Raw genomic sequence first — 24,701 nt, 5'->3', positions numbered from 1 at the left:
ACCTCCATCGGCCCGCGCATGCGCAGCAACAAAGACCGTTGCAACTGCCAGGACGCCGTGACGTCACGCGCGGCCTGTGGTTGCTGGGTAACGCCCAACGGTTTTTTCTCCCGCTGACCAATCAGGCGATGCCCCCGGAAGCCAATCAGCGGTGAGAGCGGATTAAAGGTATTTAAAAGGCGGGAGGTTTGAATTTACGAGGAGAGAAGGAGACGGCTGAGAGCGGTAAGAAGGCCACGGCCCTGCCTGGTGTGCGCCTTAACTCACTTCCGTGCCTGGAGGGTGCCCTGCCGAGTGTGCGCCTCACTCACTCCCAGTGGGGCCCTGCCGGGTGTGCGACTCACTCCGGGGGCCCGTGCCTTGGGGGGGGGGGCACGAGTGTGCGCCTGGGAGGTGGGCCCTGCCGAGTGTGGGCCTCACTCACTATGGGGGGGCCATGCCGAGTGTGCGCCTCACTCACTATGGGGGGCCATGCCGAGTGTGCGCCTCGCTCACTGGGGGGCATCAAGCGGTGAGGGAGGCCTGGGTGGGGTAACACTGATCTTGGGGGGAGTTTCTTTAGTTAGGAAGTTTTTTCCTTACACCCCCCCCTGTATATTAAATATATTTGAGTGTTTTACATGTGTTTACACCAACATTTGTGAGTATAAAATAGATATTGCGGTTCCTCTATTCGTGCTGTATGGGGGCACCGCCAAGCAATTCTTACGGAAGTCCCATAACCTGCAGCTTATCCAACACAAAGCTTTGTGTAAGGGGCACAGCTGGTCTTGCAGGGTCCAAAAGTGTGTATATCTATCATTTTGTATGTGGCTGTAGTTGTACTGTATCTGATTTAAAAATAAAAACATTAATACTTGATCATATTCTGAAGGTTTAGGTAATATTTAACTTTTCCCCGCCGCCCCCCTCCCCCCCCAGTACTTTGCACTTGGCTATCCTGGCTCCATCAAACATAAATATTCAATTGTCCTAGGGCAGTGGTCTCCAACTTTTTTTTTTTTTTTTTTTTTTTTTTTTTGGTTAAGGAACACTAACTGAAATTCTAAAGAACCTCCCCCCAACTATCTCTAATAGCGTGTCTGTGATCCCATGCATTGTAAATTCTTCTGTTTCATACAATTTTCAAATGGCTAGACATTTGCAGGGAACACTTCAAGAATGCCCGGGGAACCCTTGTTGTAAAACACTGTCCTAGAGCATAGATAAGTTGCATTTTCAGATTTTTTAATGTTGGTTTGCGTCTTTTATAAGGAAACTGTTTACCTTGAACTTGTTTATGGCTATACTCTGGACTGCACTTTCTTGATTTAAAGTGTATAGTTCTACATTAAATGCTCAAAGAAAATGTAACCTAGTAAGGGCACTCAATCAAAACCTGGATGTATTATGGTGCATTTAAAAAACAAATCACTTTATTAATATCCACTTAAAATAAAGGTTGTTAAAACGATCATTAAACATGTGTATCCTGTATTACAGACCCTGAAGAGTCCAGGATACAGAGGGGTGAATTAATCCCTTCATTTGCTGTGTCTGGATTATGTACCAGAGACTTGCAAAGTGGTACTCAATGTCCACTTTCCTTATAATAAGAAGACAAGTCTTGATAGTGTGTGTGAAACGCGCGCGTCGGCAACGGGTGCACATGCAGGCGCCCCATGCCCACAGCTGGGAACTAGCCTACAGTCGGCACCTGCTCAGCGTGCTAAAGCTCTTAATAAATTGAACTATCGCTGTATATATGACTGTTTAAGAGCGCATAAAGGGGTACCTCTTGCAGCTATTGTCTTTGCGTACAGAGTATTTCTTTGAGTATTTAATGTCTTCTATTTACCTAGGGAGCACCATCATTACATATCACACATCCGGCTGTTGCAGGGGTACGTACCCCTCTTGTATACGTAGATCTACATTAGGCAGATATATCTATCGCTCCAGGTATGTGATCATGTGGCAGTATTTGCAGTAAATTCAGTAGATACTGTAATACCCTGGCACAGCTACCACATGTGCAAATAGTGATATATCAAAAGTGGCGCTCTATTATAAGCTTTAAACACGTGTTAATCCAATATTAACATATAAACCATAAATTGAATAAATATAAGTGATACAAACAAATCCTTAAATGCTGCTGTGACCCAGTGCAGGACTGCTCTCAATCCCAGGTGAATATGGCGACGTGGTGATCAAAGGGAAGCGCAAACATGTGGAGATATAAAAAATAAAACTCATGGTGCAGTATTGTGACAAAAAATATGTATTCTTCTTTAAGTCTGCTGTTATTTATACTCACAAGTGTGAGGATGATACTGTGTACGTAAAGGTATCTTTGGGTATATGTCTGCAGTGATGATAAGCTGGCTGGAACCTCGGTGTGGGAAATGTATTCCTTAAATGGTTAAACACAGAAAAGCCAACATAGCGCGATCTGTTTAAAAACTGTATTCAAGTGGTTAAAAATAGAACAATACACTCACATGATGTATGTTATTTAAAAGCATTTAGATACGCAATGCATCTCGCCTCCGGTATCTTGGTGCAGTTTTTCCTTCCCTCTTCTCAGCGTGCGTCTCACTCCTGCGTTCCAGCAGGGCGGATGTGACGTCAGTGAGACTTCGGGAGTTCCGGTTTGGAGGGCTGGCTGTGAATCACCTTCACTCTACGCGTTTCTTCCCTTAGGATTTCGTCAGGAGTCAGACTTGTCACAATACTGCACCATCAGTTTTATTTTTTATATCTCCACATGTTTGCGCTTCCCTTTGATCACCACGTCACAGCTACCACATGCCATGATTATGATCACATCAACTTTTTGTAAAGTTTATGTAACTTCCCAGTTGGTCAGTGCTCGGGCACTGCATGTGGCTGCTTGATGTACAGCCTGCCACGCGTTTGCTTGAGTTGTGGTTTTTAATCTTGTTGGCAAAAACCTTTGTGGATTTCCTTTTGTAAGACTTGGCTCCGCATATAAACGAGGATTTAACTAAAGCAATATATAATGGTAATTACCTGCAAGTTATATTCATGTTGAGATAACAGTCTGTTTCTGGGGGTGGCTTTAACTTGCATATGTGATTTGGTGTAACTAAAGTATTTGTCAACTTATGTCTTTACAAACTAGATATTGAAAACGTTCTTCTTTCAGGGCATCATTATGGACAGATCTGCCAAGGAAAATCAAAATGGTGCTACTGGCTGCAATGTGAAGGTAATTGACTTCTACCGGTATATTACACAAGGCTACTTCAGAAAACATGATGGGTTTTTTTTGTTTTTTTTTGTGGTCAGCCGGCTCTCTAACCTTCCTCTTATCTTGCTGAAAATGATTTTCTCCCAGATTAGGGGGTGTAAGGGTTCAGTTGAACAAGTTTTATTTATTCTGCTGGTTAATGGAGCATTTGATTTATGGTGCTGAACTGCATTAATTTCAGCTTCGGGAGCCCCTGCTCCCCTTCATATTCACCCTGGTGGGGATGGTACCTTCAGAAACCAGTATCTGGGGAAGCAGGGGGTCACCGGAGATGATTGTCAACCAGGTTCCATCCATGCTTCTAAATAAATAAACTCTGTAACTGCTCCTTAAGGCTGGGCAGAACCACTTTTTGTATGTACACTGTATTCCTCGGAGTGCCAGTAGCAGCCTATTCGGGTGCCAGTAGCAGCCTATTCGGGGCTATCAATATGGTGGCTCATGTGATGTGTGGCAATAGGAAGCCATGCCTGTCACGGTGAGATTATGGCAGGCTGTATAAGGTCACATAAATATATATAACAGATGATATATATTTATCACTGGGTCTGAACTGAAACCAGTCTTAGATATAATAAAGTGATTTTATTCCTTAGGATAGGTGAACACACGGATAATACAGTAACAGACAAGAAGTACACTTACTTAGGGGTTGGGGAATGAGAAGTTAGATGTAGCATTTCTCTTCAGCAATCAGGTAATCATCAGATGGTAAATTGAAGACTAACAGACAAAGGATATATGGATAATACAGTAATACAGTAACAGACAAGAAGTACACTTACTTAGGGGTTGGGGAATGAGAAGTTAGATGTAGCATTTCTCTTCAGCAATCAGGTAATCATCAGATGGTAAATTGAAGACTAACAGACAAAGGATATATGGGGAACAGCAGTTTATAAACCTTTTGTCCCTCTATCCTTAACCTTAAGTACCTGTGATTGGTGGTCAATTATCTCCAGCCAATCTTTGATGGGGGAACACATTTTGGGACAGGCCCCCCTGCTAGCTGGCACATGCGCAGTAGAACTCTGGGGTCTCATTTCTGTAGCCCCCACCTACACATGGAATGCCAGCCAGTCTACCCATCTGGATCTCTAGCAAGATAACCTTTGTTGGAAGGTGATAACTGGGACACTTGGGGACTGCTCTGGTTTGAGCCTCCTCCGCCCTTAAATCATCAGGGAGGGTGACAAGACCCTTTGAACAACACTTAAAGCCTACACATTGGGGCCATCTGCTATCCTGGTATGCAAAGGAATTCCTCTGAGTCTTTGTCCATACCTTGGGACAGTGTTAAACATAAAACATTACAATGGAACAGGGGAATACACATGCACGTGTCATTACAGGGGTTAAATCACTGTTCTGGGTCTTAGCCCAGTTAATCCTTTGACTCCCGGGTGAGGTCAGGGGATGGCCAAATGGGGTGTAACCCCTTTAATCCCGGGCCACCCCCTTTCTCCCTCTACAATGATGTCATCCCTTGTGACTTCCTATTGGTCCACGTAACATGGCTGGTTTAAACTGCAAAGCTACTGGCACCCTCTTCAGAGGTCTATCTTGGGTAGCAGGTGGTCCCCAGAGCTGAAATTAACGTGCGTCAGCTCTGGAGACCCCCTGCTGCAAACCTCAACAGTGTTATCAGGACTGCTGATTTGACTAGGAAGCCTATTTTAGCGTATGTTTTTACCACCTTGGTTTGCTGCCATTTCTCGCTTCCGGCAAACGAATGGGATATGAAATGAATCTGTCACCTGCATAATGGCAAGCAAACGTATAACATATAAATAGTACAATGAAAGATCTGTTCGTGGCCTGCCTGTTTATGTAAGCATAGCATTGATCTGCTGTTTTTAGGTTGGATAACAAGTGCATGTAATTATGAGTTAATACAACTGTTCGCTGTTTGTAAATAAAGTAAAACTTAAAGATATGTGCGAGTGCTTCATAGTAATGTTCAATGGAGGCTGACATTCTCTGGTGGTTGGCAAAGCTTTCATTATGTAATGAGACGCACCCTATATTTTCTTCTCAGAGTTTGCCTTCTATGGCTGATGGTCCCAAACGTATCCCAGTGATGCAGCAAACTTCCCAGGTCAGGCACCCTGGAGTTGGACTTTCAGCCCAGAGAATTTTATGCCCTTCCAATGCTCCCCAGCGGGTCCTTACTCATGGACAGAAACCAGCTTTATCAAACCCGAAGCCACTGAACCATCAGGCGAACACACAAACGCGGCCTGCGACTCAGGTTCCACAGCCCTGCAAGCCACCAGTGGCCACTGACGGCAAAGAACAGCCCCAATCAAGCAACTGTCCTGGTAAATGCCTTTCTACTTGGGGTACAGAGGTCCTATATGATGGCGACTAAAACGGCAATTCTCTGAACACCCAGTTTTGTGGGGAGTATTTTTGGAACTAGCGGTTTTCTTGGTGTAAATATGATGCTTTTATGTACCTACTCAGTTAAAAATCCCCAATACTACATCTGATTTGAGAAATATATGGTTAAATACTTATCTGTTCGTTTTTCATAAGTGAGGGTCATTTAGTTACGTTCTTTGTCTTAAGCATTTTAAGCTTGCAAACCACGCCATGGTGTCCCCTTTTTTGAGTCCTAACACTACTACGGTACCTACACAAATGTATATGGTGTGCTGGGTTTGGGTTCTGAGCTTGCTAGGGGTGTTTCTACATAGCTCTACAGCGCCAATGAAGATTAATTCAAGATGGCCACTGGGCAGCTTTCTGCCTCTAGCTGTGAACGAAGGGGTCCCTGATCTTAATGCCCCATATCTGTTATGTTTCTTACGATGCTTAACACTTTTCAAAGCCTGGTTACATTTTCTCACTTCTGTCGCTCCGACTGACTTTATTCCAAGACTGTCGACCTGGAGCACTTGTCCTAAGAGTTAAGTCCCCAGTGGAGGCTGCTGCACACACGCCTGGCGTCCTTTGTGTGTGGACAGCTTAAAACTGCTGTCTGTGGGCAGTGTGCGGGCGGTTGGTCAAAACGGGAGGGGTGGGCGCAGGCACTGGAGGACATTGCTATCATGTATGGTTTAAAATGTATTTGCAGAATGAAACTTCGGCTGGGTCCATAGAGGGGGAGCTACGCTGAGCCATGTGGACGCTCTGCGCTGAGTCCCGTCATCCTCAATGAGGATGTCTTTAGAGGGGGCTTCCGCGAGCGTCCGCAGGCGTGCTGAGGCGCAGGGATTTTCAGCCGACGGCTGAAACTGTTTCTCAGCGCGCTGGGTGTTTTCAGCTGACAATCAGCTCGACGCGTTGACGTCGGCGCTTCGCGGGCTATTGGCCCAGAGACGTCACTGCCCCGTCTCCAGATAGCACACGCTGGCTCGCCTGCCAGTCCATGGAATCGCTCCTGACAGAGCGTCGGCGTGGAGGAGCGCGGCTGCCCCTCTATGGCCTCATCCTTGGGAGAGATGTAGCAGCGTATGTGCTTTCTAATTGCATGCATCACTGAGGTTTAACTGTGGCATCACACTTTGCTGGCACTGCAGAAACCTTGTCCTAGTAGCATGCTGGTTGTATCAATAATTAAAGATTGTTGGGTTGTGCACACGGGAGGACCAAGGATCGTTTACATGCCAACAGCACTATCACCACACATGAAACTATTAGCCAGTATAATAGACCAACACAGTAATCTGCATTCCTATTGGCCCAAGCTATCTCCTCCCCTATTTGCTCCCAGCGCACCATGTGACCGCGTCACCACATGGGAACACAATCTTGTATCCCCTGCTGTCTGACATGCCTCGTGAACCGACCAAGAAGGACACGGGCCTGCTACTACAGAGCTGAGTGACTGGCGTGCGGCGCCTACCTCTGTCACCACCGGGGACCTTAGAACTGTGTGCAACTAATTCCTGTACCAATTGTCCTTTTCTCCTGAGTGAAACTGGAGAATGGTTACATGGCTGATGCGTTCTGTGGTCATAGTATTGTACAGGGTTAGGCGATCTATAAACAGTCGTATCTTGCACTGCTGGTTAATGCTTTGCTGCACAGAATGCATTAGGCTGCGCTTATAGGGACGGCGCCGTCTCGGAAAAACATTGCCGCTGTCGCGTGCGCTTAGTGGGAGCGACACTGGCGGCGCGAATTTCTGAAGCCGGTCAAATTTGATTTTTCAGAGGCTGTCGCTACATGTGACAGCCTCTGAACCAATCAAAGACCTGGTCGCCAGAAAGCGAATGACAACTTTCAGTAGGGGTGATGTCGTCCGTCGTGCGCACTATAAGCGCGGCCTTGCATGGATGAGGTTTTGTCAAGATGTAACTTGCTAAATGACCAGTAGTTCAAACTGTGAAATGTTGCATGACGTGGTTTATTTTTTTGGGGGGGTAACACAAGTCTGCTCATGTTTTAAAAATGCATGAAGCCTTGTCTGGTTTCCCTGCATTCTTGGATGTGGTGTCATTACTACTTCTGCAGCTAATGTAACTTTGAGCATGTGTAAAGTGATGCATTTGCCCTTTCTTTGTTCCAGCTATGAATCCAGACCAGAGGGGCAATGCTAACCTTCCCAGGGGTGAGGTTAAAAAGTATGTTTAAACAATTTTCCCCTTGTTACTTTACAACTGCTCCCAATGACTTTCCTACACTGTACAATGTGGATACCTGCACTGTAAATTCTAACTCCCCATCTGCTCTAATGTCACGTCTGTAGTTGGTGAATTAAAATAAAATGGCTTGTTTCCCTGCTCGATCTTCTCACCGCAATCAGATATACAATTAATTATATAGAACTTTCTCTAGAATAGTGTATGGATTATCTCTGCGTGCCTTTTTTTTAATTTTTTTTAAGTCTTCTGACAGGTCGTGCATGTTAATGTTATACACACGTTTGCATTGACTGTCTGGAGTCTCCATTTATCTATTGGTGATTTGTTCTTTCCTTTGTCCTAGTAATTTACAATGTGGCAATTCGGCCACTTCTTCGTAAATGGGGTTAAAAATACCTGTTGCTTACCGTCACTGTTTTTTAAAAAAAAGTGTGTGTGGTCTGCAACCCCGCCTTTCACCATTATCACACAGCACTTTCACTGCAGCAAGGGATTCTGGGAAATGGCATGCAAATGAGCACACAGTGCCACTTTTTGCTTCAAAAACCATTTTTAACATGGTTCCCTATAGGCTTAAGCTTGCTGCATGGTCACAGATTTGAGCACAGCCAAGGTTAAGGTGCATAGCCAGAAAACCCACCCACAGACAGCTGTTTCGACCTTAATGGGTCTCATCAGTGTGGGGTTGATTAACTGGCTAAGCAAAGAAGCTAAAGGATGGGGGTTACTATACTGAGTTATGTTATGGTGAGTAAAAAAGTGACAAAAACCCTCCACAGCAAAGCAAATATGCAAATGTAAATACAACTGTATGCTCATCTGCATCTCTTAGGCAGGTCTGCAACCCCGCCTTTCACCCTTATCACCCAGCACTTACACTGCAGCAAGGGATTCTGGGATATATATGTGTGTGTGTGTTCGACAAACCTATACATTTGCTCGCCCCGGGCGAGTGGATTTAACCCCCGGGCGAGTAAATATTGGCCCAAGCAGCACACGATTGGTACTAGGTGGCGAGTAGATTTTTTGGTGATTTGTCAACCACTATATATGTGTGTGTGTGTGTGTGTGTGTGTGTGTGTGTGTGTGTTCTTCAGTGATACCTTTTTTATTGGACTAACAATTTATGTTCTAGGACAAGCTTTCGAGAGTTCTCTCTTCAGGTCAAGCAATTCTGATATACAAAGGAATCTATAACTAAAACAGTGTGGAGAGAGGGGGGAAAAAAATACAGATTTACTGTAGATAAGGTAGGGTGTTAAGTGTTTGAAGCCAGGGGACAGTGTCAAAGAAAGGTGGGGAGGGGAAGGGATGCTGGGGGGGGGGGGGGAGATAAAGTGTGAATAAGAGTGGAGGCAAGCAGGATAATTACAGACAATTTTGGTAAGGTGTGAGAGAACCCATGTCCACATTAAGTCCTTTGGTTTTGGTGTCAAAGTCTTATCATTCCGAGTTCAAATGTTTTCCGTTCTTGGGTGCTTTTAAACATTCCATTGAGGATTTTGATTTTTAGATCATTTATGGAATGATCTGGTTGTGAGAAGTGATGTCCCACAGGTGAGCAGTATCTTCCTTCTTCGTGATGGAGTATGGAGTGTCTGTGCATATTCATTCTTCCTTGTAGTTTTTGGACTTAATGTGGACATGGGTTTTCTCACACCCTACCAAAATTGTCTGTAATTATCCTGCTTGCCTCCACTCTTATTCACACTTTATCTCCCCCCAACCCCCCCCCCCCCCCAGCATCCCTTCCCCTCCCCACCTTTCTTTGACACTGTCCCCTGGCTTCAAACACTTAACACCCTACCTTATCTACAGTAAATATCTGTATTTTTTTCCCCCCCTCTCTCCACACTGTTTTAGTTATAGATTCCTTTGTATATCAGAATTGCTTGACCGGAAGAAGAGAGAACTCTCGAAAGCTTGTCCTATGACATAAATTGTTAGTCCAATAAAAAAGGTATCACCGAATACTGAACTCATTTATTCTGCACTATCGCAACTGGACTAACACGGCTATATATATATACATATATATATCTCTCACACTTCATATACATTGTTAATTTTGAGGTATGCAAGAAAACATGACAGCCTCAATCAGTATGATAACTTGTATAGTTAAAAATACTTGTCTCCTCATAAGTAATGGTCATTTAGTAAAATTCTTTGGACAAAGCATTTTAAAGCTTGTAACCACGCCATGGTATCTCCTTTAACACTAACTACCTGCCAATGAGATCCAAGTGTTTGCAGGCATTGTTGGGACTTTTTTTTTTAAGGTTACCTTGGCGTGGTTGGATTTAAAAATGCTTTGGCCAAAGAAATTAATGACATGACCCTTACGACAAGAGGTATTTAACAATATAATGTGCCATCTTGAAGGTTGCGTTGGAGCTTTTTGTCTTTTGTTTACATTAGGTCACGGTAACACTCCTTTTTGGTGTGTAATGTTGATGTCTAGGCTTAAATCCTCTCTAAAACATGGCTGACTTTACAACTGTAAATGAAGTTAGATTTCTCATCCAGGGAGACCTGTTTCTGTTTACCAGGAAGCAGTGGTGTTTGGAGGACTTCGAAATAGGACGTCCTCTGGGAAAAGGAAAATTTGGAAATGTGTATCTGGCCCGGGAGCGGCAAACTAAATTTATCTTGGCACTGAAGGTTCTGTTTAAAACCCAGCTGGAGAAGGCGGGCGTGGAGCATCAGCTACGGCGAGAAGTTGAAATCCAGTCTCATCTGAGGTGAGGCTACCGGTTTTACTGCAATAATAAATCGTTAACCATGAACTGATGCAGCAGAACGAAAATATTGAAGGTCCTTGTTTTGACTGCACATGTTATCATTTAGGAAAGGACTCTTCACCTGGAAGGCCAGATCTAGCCCACAAAGGACCTTATGTCACTTGGACTTTCCATGTAATTTTGTACCAGTTGCTTAAGCATCTAAGTACATGGAAACTCGTAAATATATATGGTAGAGATGTTCTAAATCGGGGGTGGCCAACAAAGTCAAGGGCCACCCACAGGCCCGGTATTGGGGATATCACTGCTTCAGAACAGTTGGCTGTCATTTTTGATTGAACCCCCTGTGCTGAAATGAGGATATCCTTAACCTGACCTGTTGGTGGCCCTTGAGGACTGGAGTTGGCCGCCCCTGTTCTAAATGCTTGTAAAAATGTTTTATTGTTCATGTATCGAATTACAATGAACTTAATTGCCCTTCTGCTCCTGAATCTTTTCTGATCTAGCATCTTTTGGAAGACTTTTGTATTTTATAAGATCCAAATGCGATTGGCCTCTTCAGAGCTTTTAGAACAGGGGGGCTCAACTCCAGTCAAGCCCCTCCTTCGACTGAGCCACCTGTGCTGAAGCTGGGATTTCCTGACCTAATGGGGAGGTTTGAGGACTGGAGTTGAGCACCCCTGTTCTAGAATAAGCCCCAAAGAAGTGTCTTCACTTAAACGTGAACCTCTTGACTTGGTGTAATTGACTTGACCCAATACCTTCCTTTCTCCAGACATCCCAACATTCTTCGGTTATATGGCTATTTCCATGATGCCACACGAGTCTACCTGATCCTGGACTACGCACCCCGTGGAGAGCTGTATAGAGAACTTCAGAGATGCTCCAAATTTGATGACCTGAGGACTGCTACAGTATGTATCTAGCACACCATAATATGGCTTTATTCTTCACAGTCTGGCATGGAGTGTCTGGCAGGTCCGCCTTCCATTCCTGTACTATGTTAGATGAGGACCTGATATAGCTGTTTACACAGGTAACTATCATGCTGGTTAAGATATTACAGCAACCAAACAGTGAAACTACTACTATTCAGCTCTGGGGACCCCCAGATGAACTTACCCTTTTGTAAATCTCCCTGGGGTAAACAAAATGGCTGGAACCTCCAACATCCATTGTGGTGTCCTATTGGTTGGCCGTTTCAATCCCCCTTTAAAAACCAGGCAGTAATACAAGTAGTTTCACCAGCAAGTATCTTTAACCAGGGGTCCCCAGAGCTAATAATGGTCCTGTTTAGCTCTGGATGGACCCCATGGTTACATTCCTGTACAAAAAGTCAGACGGTTCGTTGTGGTTTTGTCCTTAAGTTGCCTGAATTCTTCCTACAATTAGGAGCTATATGGCTAAAACCTGTAACAGCTGGTTATTGAATTGGCGCAGTGCAAAATTTGTTTTCTCCCTTATGCAGTCAGTGATCTGACCATAAAATCAGAGCATGGGATCGTTTATATTCTGTATCGTCTCCTATTAATGAAACAAATATACATTTTTTTTTTAAACAGTACATCACAGAGTTGGCAGATGCCCTGTTGTACTGCCACTCCAAGAAAGTAATTCACAGAGACATTAAACCCGAGAACTTGCTGCTGGGCTCCAATGGACAACTTCAGATTGCTGACTTTGGTTGGTCAGTCCATGCCCCGTCCTCCAGGTAAGTCCTCCATCACCGTTTCTAACGGTGCATATTTATCTCAAACCTCCGGCACAGGGGAAAAATCACTTCTGAAAGACTAGTGTTTGGGAAGCGTTGTAGGCCATCTACACCAAGCATCATTTTTACACTCTCTCACTGTTTTAGTCCCTAAATAGAAATGCATTAAGCACTACAAATGCTGGAATGACGAGTTATTGTACTTGTAAGCATCTGCTATATTGAAGGTTGTAGGTTTAAAAGTGCATGTTTTGACTTCAACTGAAACAAACAGTGGTATTTTAAAAAAAACTGTTCAAGGCTGCAAGTAAACAAACCTGCTCACAATCTGTTCTTTAAAATGACTCTTATAATGAGGTATTTCGTGAAGAGCTGTATATGCAGTCATAGCTTCCTGTCGCTCTCAAAGCTAGTTACTTTACTTGTCTAAATCATCCACATCACTTCATTTATTTTTATAAAGCTTGTGTGGCTTTTATTTTAATGTAAGAAATACCCCTGAGAGGGCAACTCTGGGTTCTTGGAAGTCAGAATTGCTTTGCCTTCCCTTCTTGGAATTCTTAGCGTAAACCTCTATGCCGGTCACCTTGACCCAGCAAATGTACATGTCGATATGGGATCGCTTGCCTTTAGTTTCAAAGGAGAAAGTAGCTAAAATGATTGGCAAAAATATCTTGAGTTTTCTGATGTACTACTCCAGAGAAATTGGCTGAACTTGAACATTTGTGGACCTGAAACCTGGCTTTATTTTTCCTATGCCTTTTTTAAGATGTGAGCTGTATGACTTGTCAGAAGTATCGATTTCCTGTCTTTCTCCATTTTCTTTGGAGTAGTTGCACTTTGAGCCTTGTAGCTAATAACTACCATTAAATATGCTAGTTATGGCAAGACTAACAGCTGGTTGTTGGATGATTCCTGTGGAATGCATACTAATGGAAATTGATTTTCTTAAGCTCCCTCTTTGGCTTTTTTTTGCGGGGGTGGCAAAAAACGGGAACGAACGTCTATCTATTAGACATGACTTGAGTGTCTAATTGGTATTAGAGTGCCTTTTACTGTTAATGACACTCTGCAACATTCATCTCCACACGTTTACTCTGCATTTTAACAGGAGGACCACACTCTGTGGCACCCTGGACTATCTACCACCGGAGATGATTGAGGGCCGGATGCATGATGAAAAGGTTGATCTCTGGAGCCTCGGGGTTCTCTGCTATGAGTTCCTTGTTGGGAAGCCTCCGTTCGAAACCGACACGCACCAAGAAACTTACCGGCGGATTTCCAAGGTAAGGGGGCAAAGTAGCCAGGACTATTAAATGCCACTTCTACATCCTGCCAAGATACTGCAGATTTTCCACCGTTCCTGACGGCTCTCGCTCCAGTGAACCTTGCTGAATCCCACAGGAGCTAAAAGGCGGATATCTATGTAGCGTATCATGGATTAGGGGGACTACGAATGTTAAATTGCTTTTCAAGACCATTGGCAGGTTTTGTGCAGTCCCATTCCTAGCCTATTGTTGGAGCATTATAGTTGCAGGGACATGTTTATTTTTATAACATAAAAATTAAATACTGATTCTCAATTATAGATTATTGAAGGCTTGGTGGTAGGAGTTGCACTAGAGCAGGGGGGCTTGGCTTTTAGGAGACTTTGTAGGGGGGCTTGGCTCACTTAACCCAGCTTCAGACCACATCTCCATAGCCCTGCAGTGTCATTTGATACCTGTTGCCATGGAGATGTGGCGTCAAATGACACAGCGGGGGGGGGGGGCCAGTGCAGGAAGTTTGCACACCCCTGCACTAGAGTAAGCAGAGCTCTGGATTTAAGGCAATCCGGCTCATCTCATGCCCCTGTGGTACTACAGAACTGTACTTGGGCTGTCCATAAAGGGAGAGGAAATGGCTAAAATGATATGGAAAGTTCTTGGGAGACCTGTTGGCTTATGTCTCTCTTACCATTTCAGTGACTGGCGGTTGCAATCATTAGACCAGCAATGACGCCGACATTAACGTCTGCTTCCATTTTAGGTTGAATTTCAGTTTCCTCCATATGTGTCGGAGGGCGCCAGAGATCTCATCTCCAAACTGTTGAAACACAACCCAAACCATAGGCTGCCACTGAAAGACGTCTTTGAGCATCCATGGATTGTTGAAAGTTCTACCAAGCATCCCAGGAAGAAAGAGGGTCCTGTTGAGGGCACACAAGCTCAGTAAAAGCTGAGGGTTTTAAACTTCCAACTGTGAGACTGCATTACATTTTGCACCTACTAGTCGTTCTCCTCACGAGAGGGGTATTTCATAGACTTGCTTGGTAATTCTGCACTGGTTGTAAAACACAGGTTGGTTCACTGTAAGCAACATTACAAGCCTACTTCCATTCACCTGTACAACTTCTAATAAGCGGTGTCACTGGCTTATTACAGACTTACCAGCCAACTGACATTGTGTAGCTTTGGCATAAGTATTTCATGTAATGTATAATCCTTTTTTTAAGATGGATATCTTAATAGCAATGCTAGCGCACAGCACTAAACGGTTATCCCATATTGGCATTTAACACCTATTTTAGTGCTAGACGGCTTGCTCAACACCTAACTTCATTTTGGGACCTGAAACGGTCCACAGATGCCATTTCCAGGGAAAAATACCGCAGGGTAACTTTACATTGTTTAATGATGTTGCAGATTAAGGTTTCTTGTTCTATCGTGATGGTTTCTGAGACCGTGCTGTAGTCATCTGATGCCAAGTCCCTTGACTTTATTTTTTAAAAAAAAAGGGTTTTACAACTGTTCTGATTGAATCAGACTACTGTATTTTGAGTGAAGGGATCTTTTAAGTTGATAAAACAAAATGAATTGCCAGTCGTTTGAAGCTAAAACAAAAACCACAAGAACAATTGTGCCAAGGCTGGATGTGGCATGCTGAATAAAACTCCATGGTTGGATTAAGTTTACTTGGTTGGTGCAATATCCATTTGATTGCCTGAACGTATTTATTGGGCTGCTATTGCTGTCACAAATGCACAGCTGTTTGAATCTGGAGTGAATGGAAAAGGTGTCTTACTACATGTAAATACGTTGGAAAATTATGCAACAATAGTACAGTACTTTAAATGTTCTCTGTCTTGTAACTGTTTCTGAATGATTACTTTTTGTTTAAATAAAAACCTATAACCTAAAATACTAATCATTGTTTTTTTAAAAATTTTTTGGTGATAAATAAGGCAAAGAATGAGCCCATGCTCAACTTGCAGCACCGGTTCCCGAACTAACTCAATACTAGGGTATGAAACTACCATAAAGAAGCAATTCTCCCTTTCCCAGGAGCCCAAGTTACATGTTTATCTTGTCCCCAGAGCAGGGCCTGCACTTTGGCCATATTTCTCATACATCCCATCAATAGGAACACATGGCACTCCACTGGTCTTCAGCCAAATATAAAAGACCAGAAGATTGAGGTTTCGTTCTTCATGAGGCTCTTTATCCAGGTCCAAGTGAGGACATGTCTCTATCCAATACAGCCTTTTATAGATTTACATAATGAACCCTCCCTGCATGTGCACCTGTGCTGACTTGCTGCTATAAACATGAACTGCTCATTGAAACCTCTTGGACTGCAGTGGGTTATGGGGTGCTTCATTTTAACCTCCCAGGCACTTCATAAAGAAAATATTCAGCAGCATGGTACAGATTTATGTAAACAGAATGACCTACCAAACCAGGTGATGAGGGCCCTGCTCATGACGGCTTACAATATTTCAAATGCTTACCTTATGACGAGAACATAAGCTTCAGCAAGGACAAGAATGCTTCAAATAAAAGATGCAAAATGGGACGAAGGAAATGTCATGCTGAGTTGACATTACACCAATCCAGATACTGCCAAACCCTTATTTCTATGTCTAGATGGAAGTAACCCCAAGTTTAGGTTTTCCCCTTAAAGTTAACACATCCGTGTTATGTTAAACAGGTTAGTGACCAGACACTCATCACGGACATCAATTCTAGTTCAAGCTATGCTCTTCATGGGAGCACATGACTTGTTCGTTATGGGTAGTGTTAAACTTGGTGGTTAGTATGACTGGTGTATCTAGGCGCTACGGCTGCTTTTAAAATATCACAAGGTCTTAGGTTGTCTGTGTAGTATGTCTTTTGCAATCATACATTGTGATATTTGTCTAGAAAGGTTGGTTAATTGCATCTGCACACGCCTGTAACTTTATTTGGGGAACTGACTGTGCTGGAGGAGAGCCTTGCAGAAGGAAGCTTGGTTAAAGGGGAAGCTGCTCTGATGTGTATTTTTAGGCCAGCTTACGTAAAATGTCTGGGGGTACTTGAGTGGCACCCCCTCGGCTGTCACATGAAGTCTAACCCTTTAAATACTTCCTTTCTGGATGTTTTTCATTTTCATGAAGCCTAAAAAAAGCTACCATGTCATTACAAATATCATCCTTGACAAAGCACCAAGGGGTGAGATGTGTTGGTGGTCTGACATGTTCGAATACATTTATAACTTTTTACTGAATCTGGTCTCCAGTACTATCCCAGTGAGAAACACATTTGCCTATTTTCAAGGTGTTGGTCTTATGGCTCCAGGAAATGTATCTGGAACTTATAATTACACTATGGGGTTTGCGCTGTTTCATTTTTGTAGATGTTCTTACATGGAGGGACTGACACCCTGCCTGCAGCAATACCACGAGATATTCCTTTTAGAGGAGCAGGCCACGTATTTAAATAAAAGGTGTTTTTTTTTTTTTTTTTTGCTAAACCCCATTAATTTTAGCTCTGGAGATACTACCCTCCATAGTAGGGAATGGAGGAGGGTAGACAGACAGAGGGGGGGGGGGATGGAGGGAGGGTTGGAGAGTGGGAAAGGGAGGGGGGGTGCGGGGGGGGGGGGGGGAAGAAGTCCCCCCTGACTCGTCTACGTCTCCCACCTTTGGGATCTGGGTTATTCCCTTCACTAGGGTTATTTTTATGTGTTTTTAATCTGTGACAGTATATTACTGCAATATAGGGCAAGAGCGCTAGCTGATTTATCTAATCAAGAGTTATTAAGCTGACCTCAACAGAATTCAATTTTGGGACATCAGTTTATTATATCAGCTTATTGTACTGGGCCAATAGAAAGCTACCCTTGATGTCACAGCTTCCTATTAGCCCGCAAGGCACAGGAGCTTTGAAAAGCGGCCATTGGTCCACGTGATGCGGGACCTTTAAACCTCAGCCAGGGAGGCTACAAGCACCTTCTCTTTGAAAGAAGAGGTCCTCCGGAGCGGAAATTAATGGGGCTCAGCTCTGGGGACTCTGCTTCAATCCTAGCAAAAACAGGAATTTATTTTTTTGTTCTGCTGCTTTAATAGTTGTTTCTGGACTTTTATTTCATTTAGATATTGTCACTTGTATCTTTCAGTGCTGATGGATTATTCACTTATTGATTCTTAGTTTCATGGTAAGAATAAACTTGAGCAGTGTGTAGGGTGCTCTGCACAGGCGCAGAAGCCTGGCTAAAACTGGCTGGACTTTTGCTCCACTGTAGACTTCCTTATTTTTTTTTGGTCTGGCACCTGGTTCCTATAGGTGCATAATTAAAAAGGGATCTTAAATTGAGTACAGCTGTTAATTCGACGCTAATACTAAAAGACTGGTGCTACTTAATGTTTAATTGCACATGTTGAGCTAACTTTAATAAATTACAACAGAAATGCTTCTGCTCCACCTGTTAACAACCCGCCACCCACAGCTCTCCTGGGGTCTTATTTTTATGAGCCGCCAACATCCATTAGCACCCACGCTATGCGTTTATCCTACGACTATTGGCTTACGCTAAATCGGACCTGTAGTTTCTTAAATGACATCACCATCTGGCCTATAACCGACTGTTTCAAAGAGCTGAATGGAATACACACTGATTAGATTATATAGCTGCCGTCGCGCTTTAATCAAACAAACTGCTTTATTCTAGGGTAGGACTATCAACCGTAGAATCAGTGCAGGTATAAATATTGTGTAAAACAGACAGTGAATCCCAGCGCTGTGAATATATACTTATAAATAAATGTTGATACACAAAGCATCCCTGGAGTCAATTCGGTGAATTCTTGTTCTTAGATTATTGTACATGGTTCATAATGACTTTAATTCTGTTGTAAAGATCTGGAATGAAATTGAGTTTTCCTGACAACTGTAGAACAAACGGCAGCATCATACGACACAGCAATCCCACAAGGGAATTACTATAAATACATTTCACCGTGGCACACGAAACACTGGTGTTACTTGATATTTAAAGGGAATTAGGTTCACCCGCTTAAAGGCGATCAAAAAAAAAAAAAAACGAGGACCAAAACATAATCCTCGATCCAGCTATTGTCATGGAAAGTATGAGTTCCAGTGAAACATTATTTTATTTAAGGCATTTTTTGGTTATTCAATGTGGAAGGAATTGAAGCTTTAGGGTCTCAAAGTAAAATTCACGGCACCTCAAACCATAAGTCTGTGTTCTCCGTTGTATATAGTAACATGACTTAACCCTTCAGCTGCAAAAGTGAGTCAGGAATCTCTTCTAAAAAAAACTTTGATTTCATCTCGTGGAATTTAAAATGTATCTGGTCCATTAGCTGCAAAAAAAATTCCTTTGCAAACAAACCCACTTTCTAAAACTTTTTTTTTGCAGCTTTCTTCTACTGCACCTCAGCAAACAAACCATGAAGGAGAACTACTAAAAAACCTGATGTAGGTCTACAATGTATATTTCAGGCCTGCATAAAGCACATAAAAAAATGCATAGTATCTGAGCTGCTCACTGATCAGTTGTACTAATATCTATATTCTTCCCATATTAATGGACGAGCTAATTGCAAATGTTACCAAACGTTTATTGGCTGTTACAAACAAGGCACCAAGAGTTTTGCAAATGTTGAGTTTTCACTTGCACTGCGAGGCGGTTTTGTGTTAAACGCCAGGGAGAAAAACAAGCTGCTTGATGCATAGTGTTAGGTGTAAGTACTTGTTGTCCTATTCCAAGGGATGTGTATGGTCAACGGTTGCAGTACCGTCTAATGAAAAAATATGAACGGTCTTCGTACTTGGGATGTCTTGAAACCTCTTGCAAGTACGTCTACAAAGAAATGGCGTTTGTCAGAGATATGATCTGCAACACACCTGGTTAGTAGATTCCCCTTGTGTGAAAAGTCCATTGTAACCTTGATTTCTTCTCCAGTGTGCCACCATTATAGATTTGCGTTCAGTTCTGCATTTGTCCATGGACATACTTGGTGTGGTTGAGGTCAAACACTTTGCATAATAAAGCTGATCACCTATCAATAGGAATTGTAGAAACTTACTATCTGCATAAAACTGCTTTTCTTCCTTTAATATTCTAAAGGGTTTGAGAAGGAGGCTTAAACAGGCCAATCTTTCGGAAATACCTGACAATGAAGGGAACAGAAACTATGGTGATGCTGATACGAACAGGAGCAAAGAGTTTATGGATGGCATACGCCAACACAAAGGTACTTGTGCCTGCTGCCATCTTCGATTGAACCACAGCTTCACTGAAGCCAATTTTAAGGAGAAGGGAAGTAATATCCAGCCCACTGCACAAGAGGAAGAAAAACAAATTAGCAAGTGAAATGTCACGAAAGAAAAGGTTTGAGTTTATGCATTTTCTGTTACAGATATAGAGCTTTGCCAGAAAATGTCAAAGTATAACCTGGGAGGAGCAGCTAATGGTTAGCTCTGGCGGAGGAGCAGCTAATGGTTAGCTCTGGCGGAGGAGCAGCTAATGGTTAGCCCTGGCGGAGGAGCAGCTAATGGTTAGCCCTGGCGGAGGACCAGCTAATGGTTAGCCCTGGCGGAGGACCAGCTAATGGTTAGCCCTGGCGGAGGACCCTACTCTGTCACTGATAACGAGGTGGGGACATTCAGTTGTACTTTACAAATAGGCCTAGCACTTGACCAGAGCATCATGCAAATTTTCTTATTCCCTTCTTTCTGATATCTTTCTAAATGTTTCCCCAGTGGCCAGCAGTGCATTGTAGAGCAAACCTTTGCTTTGAATGAAGTTGTCTCAATGTGAAAGAAACAAAAAGGCCTGCAACTGTGCTCTTGCCAGCCTCAAAGTACATTTGTCTATCGAACTCACCTTGAAACGATCACATAGAATAGCCCCAGAGATACTAATGAAATGCCAACATGGAATGATACCGCCACAGCACCATACTCCTTAAACACTTTTTTCAACTGCTGCCTCTTGTTTGGTTTCTTCCCGTTGCTGTTTGTAGGGTCGGTGGCTTCTTTCCCAACACGATCACTGGAGCCCTAAATAAAAACAGTATGAAGTTCACAAGCTTAACCTAAATGCATCACCACACAGTGGGGGGGTAGTGACCAATTCAGTGGTCGTAATGGGAAGTTTGGCCACGGACAAACAGCCGCTGACGTTCCGCCGCCGGGACACATCGCCGCGATGTTCACTCCTGCGCCCGCCCAGCCAGGTCTGCCGCTCCGACAACTGCATGTCCCGACCGCCCACTCCTACAACTGCACGTTTAAATGTCCCGCGTGGGACATTTAAGATGGCGTGTCGGTGCAGCCCGTTTAGGCATTGAAGCAGTGCCGCGTGGGACATTTAAAGATGGCGTGTCGGAGCAGCCTGTCTAGGCATTGTAGCGGTCCCGCACGGAACATTTAAAGATGACGTGTCGGAGCGGCCTTGGCCTTTGCAGGACAATTAAACATGCTGTTGTCGGAGCGGGCGGTCGCCACAGACCTGGCTTGTCAAGTCGAGAGCGCGGCAGACAGCGGTCGGGCGCGGACATTGCTGCGAAATGTCCCGGCGGCGGAATACCAGTGGAGTTTTAGTTGCGGCCAACTGTCCTATACCGTTCAGTGGTACAAGGAGCTGCAACACATTGCCCCAGAATGTGATATCTGTTGTATCATTCTCTTGGAGGAAAAAAAAAAGAATTTGCTGAAACAGTGTATTAAGAGGAGGAGCGAGTAAAGACGCCGACTCCGATAACAATAACAGCAAGTGTGAATCAGGAGAACTTGGTTTAATTCCCGGTGTCAGCTCCTTGTGACCTTGGGCAAGTCACTTTATCCCCCTGTGCCTCAGACACCAAAAACAGATTGTAAGCTCACCTGGGCAGGGGCTGTGTCTAATATTCCTATGTGCTGCATACCGCACGCTATACTGTAACTGAAGTGCTGAGTCCCATTGGGAGAAAAGCGCTATATGAAATAAAGTTATTCTTAAGAGATCAGTCACGTACAAAACAATCTACCATTAGCACAGAATGTATAGTATAGGTGAAGGGTTTTTCTGTGACTTAGCTGGTGGGTTTGCAGGAGAAAAGGGTGTTAACCCAGATGGCTGTGTATGATATCAATCATTTCGGTCTGGCGAAGGCCACAGTGAGATATGAGAAATGACCTCAGACCGTGCCCCAATACTTTACATGTTAGTAAAAACTATTTTGCTTATTTCAAAAAAAAAAAAAAAAGAGGAAAAAAACCGCCCTAAGTCCCTAAAATACAATTAACCTCTTCACTGCTAGGAAAAACAGCATTGTTAGAATTCTGGCAGCAAAATGCGATTACACAAACAGCAGATTCTGCCAAATGTTATTTTTTCCTACTGAAAACCAAACAAGTGGGTACATCAGCTCTGTTCCCCCAAATCCGGAGGCTTCCAAGACAGTGTTGTAATGCGCTGCAGCACCCACAGGCAGGTAATGGGTTAATAACCATACTGTTTGGTCAAAAGACCCGGGCCCGTGGATATTTGCATGGCAGGAATAAAAGGTGTTATACACAGGGTGCTTATCAGAGCCCAGGGCTGGCGTACAGTACATACAGATTTTTAAGCAATACCAACGGCATCCGTTCTGGAAGTAGCGTTGGATAGTGACACCGTTGTAAAGTGAGTCCCATGTTAATCAGTGGCGGTGAGCGCTGGATAACGCATTCAGGCGTCGGATAACGCATTCCGGCATCGAAAAACCGCCCATAGGGTTGCGTTGGATATGCCATTGGTTGTAAAGTGAAACGTTGGATAGCGAGGACTATCTGTACCATATTACCCAGGTGTACAACAAGCGAGGTAAGAACAAAAAAGGTTCTCTTCATTAAACCTCAACACACAAGATTGCTGGATTTAGGAATTTCCCAGGCTTTAATGCCGGATGCACAAAGTGACCGGTGTGTAGATAATACTCTGTATGTACAGTCATTGTGCACGCACGTTACATACAGGACACGTGGGTAAAGGTAGCAATAAGCCTGCACTCACTAGGTATCTTTATATACAGTTGCAATACACACACGGTGCATGAAATTCGCCCAGTATGTGCACACAGCCCCTGTGCCCCTTACACCCACCTGTGCCAGCTCTGTGCCCCTCACATACACCTGTGCCAGCTCTTTGCCCCTCACACATACCTGTGCCAGCTCTTTGCCCCTCACACATACCTGTGCCAGCTCTTTGCCCCTCACACATACCTGTGCCAGCTCTTTGCCCCTCACACATACCTGTGCCAGCTCTTTGCCCCTCACACATACCTGTGCCAGCTCTTTGCCCCTCACACATACCTGTGCCAGCTCTGTGCCCCTCACACATACCTGTGCCAGCTCTGTGCCCCTCACCCCCCTGTGCCCCTCACATACACCTGTGCCCGATCTGTGCCCCTTACACATACATGTGCCAGCTCTGTGCCCCTCACACACACCTGTGCCAGCTCTGTGCCCCTCACACCTCGCTGTGCCCCTCACATACCTGTGCCAGCTCTGTGCCCCTCACACCCCGCTGTGCCCCTCACACCCACCTGTGCCAGATCTGTGCCCCTTACACATACATGTGCCAGCTCTTTGCCCCTCACACCCACCTGTGCCCCTTACACATACATGTGCCAGCTCTTTGCCCCTCACACCCACCTGTGCCCCTCACACCCACCTGTGCCAGATCTGTGCCCCTTACACATACATGTGCCAGCTCTTTGCCCCTCACCCCCCCCCCCCCCCCCTGAGCCCCTCACACCCACCTGTGCCAGCTCTGTGCCCGCCGCAGCTCTCATGTCCCGGCCGCGCAGGGAGATCCGGGGGCCGGGCAGCGGGGCCCAGTCACTGAGAGCCTGCACAGACCCCGCACATACCGCGGCCCCGGGCGGCACCACCAGCCCAGGCCGCACAGACCCCGCACATACCGCGGCCCCGCGCGGCACCACTAGCCCAGGCCGCACAGACCCCGCACATACCGCGGCCCCGCGCGGCACCACCAGCCCAGGCCGCAGCACCCAGAGCCTGGGGAGCAGGAGGCCTGAGATGCCAAGCATGGAGATGGGCGGGCAACACACACACACACACACACACACACACACACACACACAGTGTCAGCAACACACACTGTCAGCAACACACACACACACACACACACACACACACACACACACACACACACACACACACACACACACACACACACACACACACACACACACACACACACACACAGAATCAGCAACACACACACACACACACACACACACACACACACACACACACACACACACACACACACACACGCAGTGTCAGCAACACACACACACACACACACACACGCAGTGTCAGCAACACACACAGTGGCAGCAACACACACTCACACAGTGTCAGCAACAACAGACACAACAGCACACTACTACAACAAATCTACTATTCTGTGCTACACTCAAAGTTGCACTATAATCCTCACAACACCACTACTACACTGCAGTGTGCTGCTTTCACTGCACAACCTGCTCTCCTATGCAATACTTTACATGCACGCAGCACTCTCCTGCACACAGCAGCACTTCCCTACTCTGCTATACCCCACCCCCACACTGACACATTTCCTTCCCTCTCACTGCTCTGTGCCCCTTATCTCTCCTCCTCTTTTTGATCTCCTCCCCCTGTCCTCTTTCTTTACTGTCACTGTCACTCTCTCCCTCCATCTCTCGCTCTATCCATCTATCCCTCCCTCTCTCTCATTCCCTCCCTCCATCTCTCTCTCATTCCCTCCCTCCATCTCTCTCTCATTCCCTCCCTCCATCTCTCTCTCATTCCCTCCCTCCATCTCTCTCTATCCATCTATCCCTCTCTCTCTCTCACTCCCTCCCTCCATCTCTCTCTCATTCCCTGCCTCCATCTCTCTCACTATCCATCTATCCCTCCCTCTCTCCTCATTCCCTCCCTCCATCTCTCTCTCATTCCCTCCATCTCTCTCTCATTCCCTCCCTCCATCTCTCTCATTCCTTTGCTCCCTCCCTCCATCTCTCTCATTCCTTTGCTCCCTCCCTCCATCTCTCTCTCATTCCCTCCCTCACTCCATCTCTCTCTCATTCGCTCCCTTCATCT

The 24,701-nt window shown here is 44.8% G+C and overlaps 2 protein-coding genes across 7 annotated transcripts; one reads left to right on the top strand and one right to left on the bottom strand.

Annotated features, from left to right (window-relative positions):
* Positions 1–84: 84 nt before the first annotated feature.
* AURKA (aurora kinase A) lies at positions 85–15,483 on the top strand. 3 transcript variants are annotated; one of them, XM_075571609.1, is made up of 9 exons: positions 85–168; positions 3,152–3,214; positions 5,295–5,577; positions 7,773–7,827; positions 10,401–10,592; positions 11,368–11,506; positions 12,155–12,303; positions 13,415–13,589; positions 14,332–15,483. In XM_075571609.1, the coding sequence occupies exons 2-9, from the start codon at positions 3,161–3,163 to the stop codon at positions 14,515–14,517; spliced, it is 1,233 nt and encodes a 410-aa protein (XP_075427724.1). In that variant the 5' UTR covers positions 85–168; positions 3,152–3,160; the 3' UTR covers positions 14,518–15,483. The 3 variants fall into 3 exon arrangements, with proteins under 3 accessions (XP_075427724.1, XP_075427723.1, XP_075427722.1); XM_075571608.1 differs by having other exon boundaries at positions 89–225; XM_075571607.1 differs by lacking the exon at positions 85–168 and adding an exon at positions 2,633–3,007.
* A 3,679-nt stretch (positions 15,484–19,162) lies between these two features.
* FAM210B (family with sequence similarity 210 member B) lies at positions 19,163–24,182 on the bottom strand. Of its 4 annotated transcripts, XM_075571596.1 has the most exons (4): positions 22,692–23,157; positions 20,452–20,627; positions 19,736–19,903; positions 19,163–19,624 (listed from the first exon to the last, which is right to left on the bottom strand). In XM_075571596.1, exons 1-4 carry the CDS (start codon positions 23,004–23,006, stop codon positions 19,621–19,623), a joined length of 663 nt encoding a protein of 220 aa, XP_075427711.1. In that variant the 5' UTR covers positions 23,007–23,157; the 3' UTR covers positions 19,163–19,620. The 4 variants fall into 4 exon arrangements, with proteins under 4 accessions (XP_075427711.1, XP_075427709.1, XP_075427708.1 ...); XM_075571594.1 differs by lacking the exon at positions 22,692–23,157 and adding an exon at positions 23,351–24,182 and having other exon boundaries at positions 19,163–19,903; XM_075571593.1 differs by having other exon boundaries at positions 19,163–19,903; positions 22,692–23,136.
* Between the last annotated feature and the right edge of the window lie 519 nt (positions 24,183–24,701).

This window comes from Ascaphus truei, chromosome 15 (genome assembly GCF_040206685.1).
Source record: "Ascaphus truei isolate aAscTru1 chromosome 15, aAscTru1.hap1, whole genome shotgun sequence".
NCBI lineage: Eukaryota > Metazoa > Chordata > Amphibia > Anura > Ascaphidae > Ascaphus > Ascaphus truei.
Note: the sequence above shows the minus strand (reverse complement) of the source record. Positions and strands in the feature narration are given on the sequence as shown.